Genomic DNA, 13,510 nt, shown 5'->3' on the forward strand with positions numbered 1-13,510 from the left:
GCCAATCAAGACTCGTTCTTGGTGACCTTTGTGGAAAAGAACACCCAGAATTTCCATGTGAGAGGTGCTGGACCTCCCTCCTAGCCTAGCTAGTCAATTAAAATGAGTCTCTGGCCCCCCTGAGGGCTGTTAACCAATCCTAAGAAAGAAAAGATCAATCTCATTTTTCCGTCACCACTGTGCAGGGAGGCTGCTAACCAGTCAGAATGTGCCACTAACAGTCATTAGAAAAACTGGCCAATCAGGCCAACCTTGTTACATGGTCTGGTAGGAAAAGAAAGGGATTGATTGGAAAGGATAGTCTGGCTCCACACCCTTTCCTTCCTGGATCCTAGTTTTCCCTCACTGAAGTGGAGGAAGGACCCTTTCCCAAGCCCTGTATTAAGAAGATCCCTCGACCTTCGCTAACGTTCTCTTTTGTGGTCTTCAAATTCACTCTTCCCTCACGTAGCTCAACCGTTTTTACATAGTCTGTTTACCTACTGATTGAATTTCTGACTTCAGGCCTGGTAGCAATAGCCTCCCGAATACTTGGCCCTCCCCACAGATCTCTCCATCCACCTACCTGTGAAATAACTTGTTTTGCATGATTTATGAGGGTGGAAAAGTTCAGTAAGTGATAAGTTGAGTCTCAGGAGATATCATTGAAGGGACCTTGCAATCGAGTCTCCAGGGAGCAGTGCAGAATTGAGTTGCAATGCTCCCAACTCTAATGATAATAACAATAACTATTATTATTATTACTATCATGTATTGACCTCTTACTGAGTTCCAAGCACCTTGCTAAAAGCTTCACATCTATTATCCCAATATTTGCTCTGGGGTAAGCACTATTATTATTCCAAATCTGCAGAGGAGGAAATCGATTTAGAGGGGTTAAACAGCTTGCCCAAGATCGCAGTGGCTTGGAAACCCAGGTTTGCGTGAATCCAGAGCCCACCACTGAACGAGGGTAGGGGAGAATTAAACATTGCAGGCTCTAACAGCTTGCGGGAGGAGCCAGTTTAGGTTCCTCGTGGGCCCCTTGGTCCCAATCCCGCTTTGGGATTGTCGGCGATATCCGAGAAGGGTCTGAATTGTCGCAACAAACAGCTGCAACAACCGTTCGGTGGTGGCGGCTCCTGAGGACGGAGGACTTTTTGCCTGGGAGGCTGTGAAGCTGAGAGCTGAAAGGAATTCAGGATGGGCGGGGGGGGGGGGGGGGGCGGGGGGTGTCTGGGGACTTCAGGGGAGATCCTGGCCGGCCCGGCTTCCCTCTCTGCTCGCAGCATCTGACACCGTGCCTGGCACCAATTGGTACTTGGTAAATACCTGTTGATTGACTCCCAACGATCCCCAGCTCCATTCTTCACCTACCCCCACCTCCTTTCCACCCCGAGTCAACAACTGGAACGGAAGGGATATTGGGGGATCGCAGGGCAACCAGGGAGAATCCTCGCCCGAGCTGGAATCGTGGATTTAGGAAAGGCGGGAAGTCCCCCACCCTTCTCTCCTCGCCCGCGTCTCCGATTTCTCCCCACTCTTTCCCCTCCCTTTCAGGAGCTCAGGGCCATAAAAATGCAGATGGAGGATCGGTGTGAAATAACGGGCCCATATAAATCCCTCTGCCGCCCGCCTGCAAGATGGATTGGCCGCATTGAAATTCCTCCGCGAGGATAATTAAACTCGGGGCCTCATCCGGGCAAAATTACATTCCTGTAATGGCGTCGCTCGGGGTCCCGGGAAATTGCTCCGTGGGCTTTCAGCGGCGGTTTTTATCGCCGGCCGGGGTGTGCCTGGCTGCGGCTCGCCTCTCCTCCGGGACCGTAAAGCTGCTGCCGTGATTTATCCTCCCCTTCTCCCAAATCCGATTAAATGGAGGAGCTCGGGGCCGGGGCGCCGCGGGGCCCGGGAGCCGGGAGGGGGCGGCGGGAAGGACGGGGCCAAGGAGGGGAGGACAAACGGCCCCTCAGAGGGTGGCGGATTTGGCTTTATTTACAGCCGCGGCTCTCTTTTTATTTTTTATTTTTTATGGGGGTTTGGTGAGCTTTCCCCGTCCTTCTCGTGCTGCATTCAAGCGCGATGCCTGGGTAGCTGGGGTTTGGGCATGAGGAAAAGTGGGTAGGCCCTGCTGCCCTCCTTCCAAGGGGGCTGCTCAGAAACTGTCTCCCGAGACCAAGAGGCCTAGAAGAAGGGATGAGGGCCGGAGCTTCCCCCCCCCCCCCCCCCCCCCAATTTATTTTGGAAAGGAAGAGCAAAAGGGCACGAGGGAGAAGCAGAGAGGCTTCCATGAGAGCACCTCATGGGGAACTGCTTAACTCCCACGGATGGAGCCTGGGCAGAGGCCCGGGCATGCCTGCAGTGACCTCACAGCCTCACTACAGGTCCCTGGTGCCTACTATTCCTTGACTGTCTCAGGACTCCGGAGAGAAGGCTTAGTGTCAGGACGCCTGAGTCACAATCATCATTAGCCCCTATCTTCTGGTTCGATGACGCTGGTTTCCTCACGGCTGATCGCTAGAATAAGAAAGACAGAGAGGAAAATAAAGGCGGGGCCGCCACAGGCAGCTGGGGCACTTTGCTGACTATTCGCCCACGGAACGGGTTTCCCATCCATAAAGTCAGGGTCCCTGGGCGACAGAAGACAGGAGTCCCATGACTTCATTTTCCTTCTGCCACATTTGGGCACTGAACCCCAAACCCGGTGTTTGTGATTTAACACTGAATTTCTGGTGTGGGCGGGGCTGACAATGTGACTGCACATGCTGGGTACGGGGACGTGAGTCCCAAGATCCCAAACGCCGAGCCGACCAAACCTCCGGCCACGTTACAGATCCGTTTCCACTGCAGTTGTCCTCATTTCTGTAGAGGGTCGGCTCCGCCTGCAGTTTCTCCTCTCAAACACCAGGTGGAGCGACTGGCCGAATGCGGCCACAAAGCTGGCAGGCGGCGCTGTGGCGCCTGGGCCGACCCTCAACGTTGCGATTTTTCTATCCTTAGAAGAACGACTCGTTGGTTCAGGCCGCGCCTGCGCCGAGCCTTCCCTTCGCTCTTCCCGCCCTCCCCCCGCCCCTCTCTGTCTTCTGTGCTCTGGGAGCAGGTAAGGCCTTGGGCCCTCGCGCCCGCGATGCGCCGCGCACGCGCGCGGGACACCCCACCGCGCACGAGTCCTTTGAGGTCCTTACCTTGCATGCTCCCACCCTGGCCCTGACGCCCTCCCTTGGGCCTGGTACTCCCTCGCCTTAGGGCTGCCCCTTCCGCGTGCCGTGACCTCCAACCGCGCGGGCCTGGCGCCATCTTGGATGTCTCGTGGGAGGCGGGAGGGAAGACCGCCTTGGAGCCGGCGAAAGTCCAATCCCAGAGGGCTCGTTTTCACCTTTTCCTCTCGACCCTTGCAGACGCTCTGTCTCATCCTCTTGACTGTTCAGAGTTGCCACAAACCTCCGGCTCTCTCCTCCTTTTTATTGCTTTCCCTTCGCTTTCTGACTCGTTGCATTCTTACCCAGCAACTGCCAGACTTGGCCCCAGGACTTCAGATGCCACGAGTAATGGAGAGAGCAGGTAGTCTGTTTTAAAAGTAAACGTGAACGTGGTAGAAGAAAACAGCCAAAACACCCTCTCCGTTCAGGCTGTGCCCTGGGGAGACCTATGGCAGGAAAGAGGCTGGTTTCTTTGAAACCATTGGCTGTCTCCCAGTTTCTCCTCCTTCCACTCCAGTGAAGTTGGAGGAAACAAGTGGTGGGCTAATAGCGAGGTTTTCTATTAGAGGCAGCAGGCCCAAGAGAGCCGTGTGGGGCAGCCTGGGATAGTCTTCACCGGCCAGCTTTCCTGTCAAGGGTCTACCAAGAGTCCCCTGGCCCTGCTCTCAAGAGGAAAAGAAGGTTTAAGGAAGGGAATGGGTAAGTCAGCAGCCCCCTAATTCGGCTGATCTACACGAAGGAATAAACTCACGATGATGTAGGCCCGCTGATTCTGGATGAGGCTGTGGTCCGAGGTGTTGTAAGCTAACAGGTCCAGACTTACCTGGTTAGGTGGCCAGTGGAGGCATCTGTACTTTGCGCAGGCTCCCTTAATTGCCACCTTTTGTTGTGGACTTGTAACACGTCAGCACTACTTTCAGCTGTTTACACGTTATTTAATTTAACCCCCCCCAGCTATATTTTATGAATGATAATATTGAGATTTAATTGCCTTGGGGAAAAAAACTACTTGTTTATTATTTTTTAAGTAAGCTCTATGCCCCACGTGGGGCTTGAACTCAGGACTCAGGAATCACATGCCCTATTGACTGAGCCAGCCAGGTGCTTTACTCCTCCTTTTTCTTTTCGTTTCTTTTCTTTTCTTTTTTTTTAATGTTTATTTTTTTGAGAGAGAGGGAGAGAGAATCTCAAGCAGGCTCCATGCCGTCAGCTCAGAGCCTGATGTGGACCTGGATCTCACCAGCCGCGAGCTCATGACCTGAGCCGAAATCAAGAGTCAGACACTTAAACGGCTGAGCCACCCAGGAGCCCTTCTTTTTTAAAATATTAGGAAAATTTTAGATTTTGACCCAAGAAAACCTTTACAGTCTGCAGCAGAATTGGGTTAGAGTTAACTTATGGGCAGTTTAAGACAGGGGACAAGAGTTGAAGGCATGGATTAATCCAAAAGTGACTAAGATTCTGGATTCAGAGGTGTGACCTGGGAAAATATTGAGTACAACTCCTTTAAGGAAGTGTCCTTTAACAGGTTTAAGTAATCCTGAGTATTTCAACCTGTAGCATATTAAGAAGTATTAAGTGTGAGATTTCAAGTCGTGGATCTACCACCACCATCATTTCAGGACTGATTTTAAGAATGTGCTCTTGGGGTACCTGAGTGGCTCAGTCAGTTAAGCATCAGACTTTGACTCAGGTCATGATCTCGTGGTTCATGGGTTCGAGTACTACGTCGGGCTCTGTGCTGACAGCTCAGAGCCTGGAGCCTGCTTCGGATTCTGTGTCTCCCTCTCTGCCCCTCCCCTGTTTGTGCTCTCTCTCAAAAATAAATAAATGTCGGGGCGCCTGGGTGGCTCAGTCGGTTAAGTGGCCGACTTCGGCTCAGGTCATGATCTCACCGTCCGTGAGTTCGAGCCCCGCGTCGGGCTCTGTGCTGACAGCTCAGAGCCTGGAGCCTGTTTCGGATTCTGTGTCTCCCTCTCTCTGACCCTCCCCCTTTCATGCTCTGTCTCTCTCTGTCTCAAAAATAAATAAACGTTAAAAAAAATTTTTTTTTAATAAATAAATAAATAAATGTTACAAAACAAAAACAAAAAAGACTGTGCTCCCAGTGTACCTAAGGATCACTTGAGAAGCTTGTTTGAAATATAGGATACTTGGGCCTTATCACCAGAGAGTTTGTCCATGAAGGTCTAAAGTGGCACCCGAATATGTATTTTTTTTTGAATATGCATTTTTTAATACATATACCATCCCTACCTTCGGGTAACTAGTTCACATGGACCTTGAAGAAATTCTTTTTTGTAGGTCTTTAACCACTCCTCTCAGATAATTTCTACTAACTTAGGCACCTACAGGGTGTCAGCTCTGTTTTAGGTCTTAGGCATACAAAATAGAATGCCTCTTAGTGTGATGGTGCAAATGAATACGTTAACAGTCGTGGCTAATTAGAGTAAAGGCAGGATTCTTCCTGGGTCTGCCTCGCCCTGTTAATTAATGTAGGAAATGGAAGTCTTTTGAGGAGTCCAATAACTTCCAGGGATTTCAGTAAAAAGATTTTTGGAGATCCTTCCAGGGTCTTGGCCACCAACAGCTATCTCCCAAGAGTCCTTAAAGGGCAGCAGTTTTAGTCCCAGACAATGAAGTCTTGAGAAGAGTTCCTTTTAGAGAGAGTAAGGGAAATTTAGGCAGAAGACACGGGAACTTCCTCTGACCACAACTCGTGAAGCTATAGAAATGAATAACAAATCTTAAAGCTGAGACCGGGTGGCTGCTTGTTCAGACTAGGGGGAGTCACTTGATTATAAGGAAATCTTGGAAGCTGTGTGGAGGAAATCTTGACTTTAAGGTTTTATTTTTTAAGTTTATTTATTCTGAGAGAGTGTGTGTGCACCTGTGCACGCGGGGATATTGGGGCAGAGAGAGAAACTCTCAAGCGGGCTCTGCACTGTCAGTGCAGAGCCTGATGCAAGGGCTCAAACCCATGAACCGTGAGATTATGACCTAAGAGTCAGACACTTAACTGACTGAGCCAGCCAGGTGTCCCTTGACTTCAGGGTTTTAATTCCGTCTCTGCTGATGACTTGAGGTCATTTACTGTCCTGTTTGGGCCATGTAAATTTAACAGAGCACCTTTTCTGCTATTAAGGATATCCTTTGGAGCGCCTGGGTGGCACAGTCAGTTAAGCGTCTGACTTCGGCTCAGGTCACGATCTCACAGTTCATGGGTTCGAGCCCCGCATCAGGCTCTGTGCTGACAGCTCGGAGCCTGGAGCCTGTTCTGGATTCTGTGTCTCCCTTTCTCTCTGTTCCTCCCCCACTCATGCTCTGTCTCTCAAAAACAAATGTTAAAAAAAAAAAAAAAGATACCCTTTGATGAACAAGGACAATATTTACAGCGCTACTTTTGTAATTCCAGCTCTCCTGCCACAGCCCCTCATCCCCTGAAAATGTATACCTGTGCAAAGTTCGTCTCCTCCCCCTTCTTGGTGAGTGCTTGCCTTTTCTGGGAAAGTTTTTGAAGAGGGGCATCGTGTTTCTTCCTTGCCACACGTTGCTCTTCACAGCTAGGTTGAGGGAAGGTCCTTTGCTGCGTTAGCCTGACAGCAGAGAGTGAATGCTTACCAGGCACCCCTGTCTCAGATCCCTTGGAGGCCAGTTAATTCTTTTCATCCAACTATGTTAGAAGAGTGTAAATGAGAATCTCGAGTAAGGTCAGGTTATTCCTATCTTGAAACTCTGTGTGCCTGTAAACTGGAACCCTGCCAGGAATGGTAAGCATGAAGTAGGTAGCCTAACTTGGACCGAGTACACGCTGTGTTCAGGATCTTGCACTGAGTGTCAGAGTCATACCTGGGAGTTCCCTCCAGAAGCTTCAATTTGGGTGGCAAGTTGAAACACACGGAAATACACGTTGGAAAAATATTTTGACTTAACAAGCAACAGCATGGAAGAATTTATAGATTAGATGGTGGAGGCAATTGGTTTATACATCTGTAAGTGAAAAGGAGTGATATTATTATTAGGGGGGCGTACCATTGATTGAGCACCTGAGTTTACCAGTTTGTATATATAATCTCATTTATTCCTCAAATCAACCCTGAGGTACAGCATTCCAATTTGGTAGAAGAGAAAGCAGGCTTAGAAAGATTTAAGTGACTTGTCCTAAGATCACACAGCTGAAGTAAAGCTAAGATTAGAATCTAGATCTGTCTGATTAAAACCCTGGCTGTTAACTACCGTGTTGTCTGCTTTGGTTTGGGGTTAGTCAGAAAAGGCTACGAGAAGGGGTGAATTTTGAACGTGGATCTTTGTGCCTATTTTCCTGAAGGATGTGTCTAGGGAAAAATGCTCCTCTAATCATTGGCTTCCCTCTTATGGGTTGGCCATTACCAAAATATCTCTCTCTCACTGAGTGAAGCAAATGCTTCTGAGGCTTAGATTTCTTCCTGTTCTAGAGGCCTGTAAAAGGGTATGGTGAGAGTGGGTAATACCTCATAGCCCGAAAGGAAGTACATTTCTTCCCTTAAAACAAAGGAGAAGCCTAGGAAGCAAGAGAACTGGTTTGGTTCTTGAGTCTAAAATTTACTGGAAGTAAAAGAATGATCGAAGATAAAGAGAATGAATGGGGCATCCACGAAACAACTTGGGGTGGTTCTGAAATTCCTCCACACCCATCCTTGACCCTCTTGCCCTTGTGTCATTCCCCCTAGGTCAGGAGCACCTCTCAGCTGTTGAGCCGATCACTGTCTGCAGTGGCACTAAAACCACCAGAGACACTGACAGATGAGGTACCTTATAAGGTGGAAATTGGGCCTGTGGTTGGGGGTGAGGGGGGAAGAGGGTTACCTGGCAGCACCAGTAGGGGGAGTGCTGAGGACGATCATCACAGACTAAAGTTAGTGAAGGATCAAGGCCATTGGCTTTAGGTGAGGGTGGAGGACAGTTGATACCACATATGATCTAGTGTTCCAGTTTTTGCCACTGGCAGTGCATGCCCATGTGTGCTGCTGATAACTACCATTATGTGACCTGGTTTACTGACTTCATTTGGTGGCAGTTGGTCCCAGGAAGACGATGATTTCAGGGCACCAAGAACAGGCTAGGTCTTTAGTCTTATACTTCTAGAGCACACCTGAATTTTGAAGGTATTTGATGTCTACCTCTTGCATCAAAGAGTTCTGCTTGGCAGCATGTTAGGGGATTTTCCAGGGAGTTAAAAGTTTTTCTGTTTGGGGGAGAAGCCATGGAATGTGATAGCATAAAGGGTTTAAATGGTACAAAACTTTCTGAAGCAAAAAAGGGATTTCTTAAAATCTTTATCCTCTACCTGCATCTTCTTCACAGAGCCTCAGCAGCTGGGCAGCCCCACGTCCCCTGACCTCACTTATTCCTAGCCGCGGTTTCCAAACCAGCGCTGCTTCAAGGGACATCGACACAGCAGCCAAGTTCATTGGGGCTGGGGCTGCCACAGTTGGGGTGGCTGGTTCTGGGGCTGGAATTGGGACTGTGTTTGGGAGCCTCATCATTGGTTATGCCAGGTAAGCTGGGCCCTCAATTGGCTCTCAGATATGTTTCCAGAGGTCTGGGCAGAAATTTCTGGGGATCTTGAGCTATATGTCCTATACAGTAGCCACATGAACTTATTTGAGTTCAAATTTTAGTTAACTAGGGGCACCTGGCTGGCTCAGTCAGTAGGACATGTGACTCTTCATCTCAGGTCATGAGTTCGAGCCCCATATTGGGCACAGACGTTACATAAAAATAAATAAAAAAAATTTAATTAACTAAAAGTACACAAAGTTTAAATTTTGTGTACTTATAATGTGGCTAGGTGGCCACGTGTGACTAGTGGCTACCATATTGGAAAATTCTATTGAAAAGCTTTGGTTTAGAGTAGGAGTCAGCAAACTGAGGTGGAGGGCCATATCGAGCCACCGCCTGTTTTTTGTATAGCTGAGCTAAGAATGGGTTTAACATTTTTAAAAGGTCATGAAAAAGAGACCGTATGTGACCCACAGCATCTAAAACATTTACTATCTAGCTCTTTACGGAGAAAGTTGGCTACCACTGATCTAGAGCCTGAAGTCAGCATAGTGGTTTCTTTACTGTTTTTCCCCATCCCTGGGAATTCCCGACACCCCCCCCCCCCACCCCCCATCACTCCTGGGAAAACTGCCTTTGCAGCCAGCCCCACAGCTTCCTGACACTTGGGACTGTTTAGTCCCCACCAACCCCAGGCAACTCACTGTTAGAACTAAATTAATCCTCTAGAGACCTGCAAGTTCTCTTAATGCCTTTGAGGAAATAGGTTTATTTTTTAGGATGTATATGAAACAAGAAGCCTGACTGCTTCTGCATCCACAGTTCTGTTAAAAGCTGGCATTGCTTTACCTTATCCGTCAAGCCTTCCAGAGGTGACAGAGTAAGGGAAATAGAAATTATATATTGACTTTCAAAGTTGGAAGACTTATCTTTATCCCATTTTGACTCATAATCTAAACCCCACAGACCATTTGTAGGCTTTTTTTTTTTTTTTTAAGTTTATTTTGAGAGAGAGAGTATGTGTACACACAAGCAGAGGAGGGACAGAGAGGGAGAGAATCCCATGTGGGCTCCACACCAGCAGCACAGAGCTGGACTCAGGGTTCAGTCCCACCAACCGTGAGGTCATGACCGAAATCAAGAGTCAAGACACTCAACCGATTGAGCCACACAGGCACCCCCCCCTTCCCCCCGCATTTCTTAAAGCCCAAAATCTTTAACTAGTTTGAAGTGAAAGAAGGTAGTGTGTCCCCTGGCTTTATGGAACATCACTAGAAAAACCCCATTGTAGAAGGTTTTTCTGGTTGTGTTTCAGCAGGCCATAGAGTTCTGAAGTATGCCCAAAGACCATCTAAAGAATAAAGAGGAGACCAAACCTTTAAAATCCCCCACTTTTTTAACATTGTAGTTCGGCTTTTATACATTTTTTTATTGGGGTTCTGCTCCTTCAAGTTTCAGAACACTGCTCTGATAGATTCTGCCACTCTGGATACCTGTTCCATCCTGGTTGAGCCCTGGATAGTTAAAGGTCCAGGCCCAGAGGTCTTAAGTTATGCTATGGGTGATCCACTAGAGGAGGTTATGTTTGTACCTGGGCCATGTTAAAGAATTTTGGATTGTCCACTCCCATCACTCAGTCTCTATAGAGCCCTTGATGGATCCGGCAGGAATTGGGGCCTGATGGTGCCACCATGAGAGACTCATTACATAAGATGAGCTTGAGGAGATGAATTTTCCCCGAGCCCACCTTTGATGTTTATCTTTTTCTTTGTGTGGACTAGAAATTCAGTCTTTTCTCCTCCCCTTCTCCCAGGAACCCCTCTCTGAAGCAGCAGCTCTTCTCCTACGCCATTCTGGGCTTTGCCCTCTCGGAGGCCATGGGGCTATTTTGCCTGATGGTGGCCTTTCTCATCCTCTTCGCCATGTGAAGGAGCCGTCTCCACCTCCCATAGGTCTTTTTCCCGTGTCACGTCTGCCCTGTATGTTCCTTTTCCTATACCTCCCCAGGCAGCCTGGGGAAAATGGTTGGCTCAGGGTTTGACAGAGGGAAGACAAATAAATACTGTATTAATAAGATCTTTTCTTGTGTCTCCTGTGTATATTTGTTCTTCTTAGTTGGCTGAGTGCCTTGGTGAGAGTGTAAGGCCTGGAGGGTGGTGACAGTTCTAAGTTCACCATGAGTCTGGGCTCACTTGTTCTTTATTCTCTGTGTCAGGAAAGCTTTATTCAAATTAGCACTCCTTTTTTAATAATTTTCACTGGGGATGGCCTGTTATCTTGGAGGACTGGGTCAGTAGAAACGAACAGCAGTGGCTTAACATTTTGACTAATGGGCTCTCTGTTGCCACTGCTACTATCCTGGCTCAGGGCCTCCTCGCCACCCACTTGGTCTGTTGCAGTAACCTTTTAACTGGCCTTCTGCCTCCAGTCTCTTCCCTCTAGCATTTACTTCTGCCCACCACTGCCAGGTTAATTCTTAAGTATAAGACTAGTTTTTGTTATTTACCAATTCAATAACAGTCTGCCCTCAGCTTTCTTGGCTTTATCTTTTATTATTCCCATACTCTACCCAAAGTGGTATTGTCATTTTTTAAATACTTTTCCCTCTTTCCTGTCCTTATCTTCACGCCTTGCCCTTTGGCCATCTCTGCTTTCTTTTTCCTGAATCTTTGCTCACTTTCCTCTTTTTAAACTCCCTGTTGTCTTTAAAGACTGAGTTTAAATGCTACCTCTTACTCCATGAAACTTTTCATCTGGTTTCCATGTACCATCAGTCAAATGAGCATTAACTCAAATAAAGGACTGTAGATCATGTTGTATCCTTTATAATGCTTAGGGTCTGTGTAAATTGTGGATTTGCTATGTACATGTGTGTCCTTTATCTTCCAAGTTAGACTATTGGTTTTTTGAAGGGACTATGTCATGTTCATTTTGTATCCCTAACAGTATTTAGCATGATGTATCTCAGCAATATTTTTTTTTTTAATGTTTATTTTTGAGAGAGAGCATGAGCGAGGGGGAGGCAGAGAAGAGAGAGACAGAATCCGAAGCAGGCTCCAAGCTCTTGAGCTGTCAGCGTAGAGCCCAATGCAGGGATTGAACTCGTGAGATCATGACCTGCGCCAAAGTCAAATGCATAGCGGACGGAGTCACCCAGTCACCCCTCTCAGTAATATCTTTGTCAAATTTTTTACTTGGTCATCTCACCCATCCACCTCACTTCAAAAATGAGGAAACTGAGACTTTGAAAAGTCAAAGGATTCTCAGGAACATTCAGTAGCTGAGCTGGAGCTAGAGCAAGGATCACATCTTCTAATCAGGGTGTCAGACTACCATACTCGATCCTGTGGGACTCCCCAAGCCCAGTGTTGCCAGTGACTTATTTTCCCAAGCATGAAGGAAAGGGCAGAATAAGCAAAGTAAACCTTTGACCTTAAAAATCCCCCTCAAGAGGGACTTTGGACAGTGAGGTTAGTAAAAAGTAAAGAATTGTATTTTTTAAAATTTTTTTTAACATTTATTTTTGAGAGACAGCATGAGCAGGGGAGGGGCAGAGAGAGAGACACACACACACACAGAATCTGAAGCAGGCTTCAGGCTCTGAGCTGTCAGCACAGAGCCTGACGCAGGGCTCAAACTCAGACCGCGAGTTCATGACCTGAGCTGAAGTCGGACGCTCAACCAACTGAGCCACCCAGGTGGCTCAGTTTAGATACACAACGCACGCTTCAAGTAACTGGGTTAAAGTCCTTTCGTGATAATGTGAATGATCACAACAGTTTTTCTTTTGGTTTAATTGAGGACTATAAAATTAAAGCCCAGGGTAGAGACTTAACCCCAGAGTAAACATTCTCAGAAAGCAGGTCATCCAAAATCTTTCACCCTTGTCCTTTTGCTGTTGTGATCAAGGGTTGAGAGGGATCCTATCCATGGTTTGCTTTCAGATTGCTATACTGTTCCCAGCTAAGTGTATTGTGGGCTGTGGGGCTCTAAGTGGGGCTTTCACCAGAACAGCTCGAGCCAAGAGTAGGTGGAAGGTATCTATATATTTTGAGATGAAGAATAGACCTCTCTTTTGGTCTTGAATTTGTATGTCTGGTCGGTCCGCTGCCCATCCCCTTTCTGAGTCATCCAGTATCCTGTTTTCTTTCTCTCTTGGCCCTTTCTTTGGGATAGATTCTAGCTAATCCCTTATCAGCTTAGGTGCTTGGAGAACTCAAGGTTTAGTGGCCTTGTGTTTTTGTTCTCGCTGAGGTGAATGATGAGATGGTGTTGCAAGAAGCTTGGAAGCAAATTTCTTCGGGAGGAGTCAAGGCAACCTCTCTTTTTCAAGCCCCAGGAGATAATTTGCTGGCAGCCAAAGCTACTAATAACCTGGAGAAGAGGAGTGCTATGTTTCAGTAGAGGGTCCAAGAGCAAATTTCCTAGAGATCTTTCCAACTTTGATCACATTATGTAATGAAAGCTTTTTTTTCTCTCTCTCAAAAAAATTGTTAATGTTTATTCTTGAGAGAGAGGGAGAGACAGAGTGTGAGTGGGGGAGGGGCAGAGAGAGAGAAAGAGAGAGGGACACAGAATCCGAAGCAGGCTCCAGGCTCTGAGCTGTCAGCACAGATCCCAACCTGGGGCTCATGAGCCATGAGATCATGACCTGAGCCGAAGTCAGACACTTAACCGACCGAGCCACCCAGGTGCCCCTGTAATGAAAGTTTTCTACTTGCCCTTGTAGTTTAGAAAGAGCCCATGATTTGAAATCAGATATTTTTTTAAAGTATATTGGGGGCACCTTG

At 47.5% G+C, this 13,510-nt stretch overlaps 1 protein-coding gene across 2 annotated transcripts; it reads left to right on the forward strand.

Moving 5' to 3' along the window:
* Positions 1-2,291: 2,291 nt before the first annotated feature.
* ATP5MC2 (ATP synthase membrane subunit c locus 2) lies at positions 2,292-10,796 on the forward strand. Of its 2 annotated transcripts, XM_019419569.2 has the most exons (7): positions 2,292-2,363; positions 2,980-3,079; positions 3,746-3,878; positions 6,595-6,664; positions 7,889-7,966; positions 8,523-8,716; positions 10,534-10,796. In XM_019419569.2, the coding sequence occupies exons 1-7, from the start codon at positions 2,307-2,309 to the stop codon at positions 10,646-10,648; spliced, it is 747 nt and encodes a 248-aa protein (XP_019275114.2). In that variant the 5' UTR covers positions 2,292-2,306; the 3' UTR covers positions 10,649-10,796. The 2 variants fall into 2 exon arrangements, with proteins under 2 accessions (XP_019275114.2, XP_019275115.1); XM_019419570.2 differs by lacking the exons at positions 2,292-2,363; positions 3,746-3,878 and having other exon boundaries at positions 3,030-3,079.
* Positions 10,797-13,510: the final 2,714 nt, after the last annotated feature.

The sequence above is a fragment of the Panthera pardus genome, unplaced genomic scaffold (assembly GCF_024362965.1).
Source record: "Panthera pardus isolate Hobbes unplaced genomic scaffold, ASM2436296v1 HiC_scaffold_6, whole genome shotgun sequence".
NCBI lineage: Eukaryota > Metazoa > Chordata > Mammalia > Carnivora > Felidae > Panthera > Panthera pardus.

Excerpts from the sequence above, each read along its gene's own strand:
- ATP5MC2 (XM_019419569.2), top strand. The coding sequence starts at position 2,307 with ATGGAGCCTGGGCAGAGGCCCGGGCATGCCTGCAGTGACCTCACAGCC. Across the intron at positions 3,879-6,594 it reads AGGTTTAAGGAAGGGAATGG|CTCTCCTGCCACAGCCCCTC; the intron begins GTAAGTCAGCAG and ends TTGTAATTCCAG. Across the intron at positions 8,717-10,533 it reads CTCATCATTGGTTATGCCAG|GAACCCCTCTCTGAAGCAGC; the intron begins GTAAGCTGGGCC and ends CCCTTCTCCCAG.